Source organism: Nicotiana tomentosiformis, chromosome 3 (genome assembly GCF_000390325.3).
Source record: "Nicotiana tomentosiformis chromosome 3, ASM39032v3, whole genome shotgun sequence".
In the NCBI taxonomy this organism is placed as follows: domain Eukaryota; kingdom Viridiplantae; phylum Streptophyta; class Magnoliopsida; order Solanales; family Solanaceae; genus Nicotiana; species Nicotiana tomentosiformis.
Window position 1 is genome coordinate 81,847,541 of NC_090814.1, and position 1,342 is coordinate 81,848,882.

At 36.9% G+C, this 1,342-nt stretch overlaps 1 protein-coding gene across 1 annotated transcript; it reads right to left on the bottom strand.

Moving 5' to 3' along the window:
- Positions 1-712: 712 nt before the first annotated feature.
- LOC108946480 (uncharacterized mitochondrial protein AtMg00810-like) lies at positions 713-1,342 on the bottom strand. Its single transcript, XM_018773414.2, has 2 exons — positions 1,129-1,342; positions 713-1,086 (listed from the first exon to the last, which is right to left on the bottom strand). Exons 1-2 carry the CDS (start codon positions 1,340-1,342, stop codon positions 713-715), a joined length of 588 nt encoding a protein of 195 aa, XP_018628930.2.

Below are 1,342 nucleotides of genomic sequence, written 5' to 3' on the forward strand. Positions count from 1 at the left end.
TTTGGACATGATTTTACTATTGCTACTTCTTATCGGCCGTACTAATGTCTCTGTTGTATTTTTTTGATAATAATTTCATTACTTGAATACTTTATTTGGATGATTGCAGCAAGAATGAGGAACATTTCAGGCAATTTAACATGAGTACTTCATTTGGATATTCATTTTTGTAAAAAGTAGAAATATCTCAACTTATACGTTCAAAACTAAAAATCTATAATATCCAAACCGATTAATCCGAAACCGAACTTAAAAATTCAATCTGTTGAAATCTAGCCCTAGGTTCCGCCATTGGTGAGCTTGAGCAAGAGAGAACATAGAAGACAATAGAGAGAGAAGCTGAGAAATGAAAAAAACAATTTTCTGTTACTGCCTTAACTGAAAATGAGTTGTACATCCCTATTTATCCTAACTAACATAACCTACTTTTTGAAAGAGGAAATTAACAACTAATCTTCTTAACTAACTACCTTCTAGAAGAGTACTACATAAATACAGGAATGTACAAATATTTACAGCTCTAATTTCAATACTCCCCCTCAAGTTAAGAATGAAAATATGTCTTTCATTCCCAACTTGGAGACTAATGCAGCATGTTGCTGATGTCCTAGTGCTTTGGTCAGCACATCAGCTGGTTGTTCTTGACTGGCAATATAAGATGTCTTGATCAGCCCTTCTTGAATTTTCTCTCGAATGAAATGGCAGTCTATTTCTATGTGCTTTGTCCTTTCATGACACATAGGATTTGCAATGCTGCTTTATTATCACAGAACATCTTCATGGGCAGTTTTAAATTCATATTCAGCTCTTCCAATAGGCCTTTCAACCACACAAGTTCAGCTGTTGTGTGTGCCATGCTTCTGTACTCAGCTTCAGCTGAGCTTCTAGATACAGTATGTTGCTTCTTAGCTTTCCAGGATATGGTTGAAGTTCCAAGCTTAACACAGTATCCAGTAACAAACTTTCTTGACATAGGGCATGATGTTCGGTCTGAATCACAGAATGCTTCTATTTCTTCATTACTATCACTTGACATCAACAAACTCATACCCGGTTGCTTCTTGATGTACCTTACTACATGAAGTGCTGCTTAATAGTGAGATTTCTTAGGTGCATGCATAAACTGACTTAGGGATTGCACTGCATATGAGATATCTGGCCTTGTTATTGTTAGATACAAAAGCTTCCCTATGAGCCTTTGATAACTCCCCCTGTCTTCCAGTAACTCATCTCCCTTACTTGTGTTTGTGCAAGTATCAAACTCAGTGCTTGTCAGCTTCAAGTTCTGCTCCATTGGTTTCTCTCTAGGCTTAGAACCTGCCAAGCTTGCATCCGATATCAT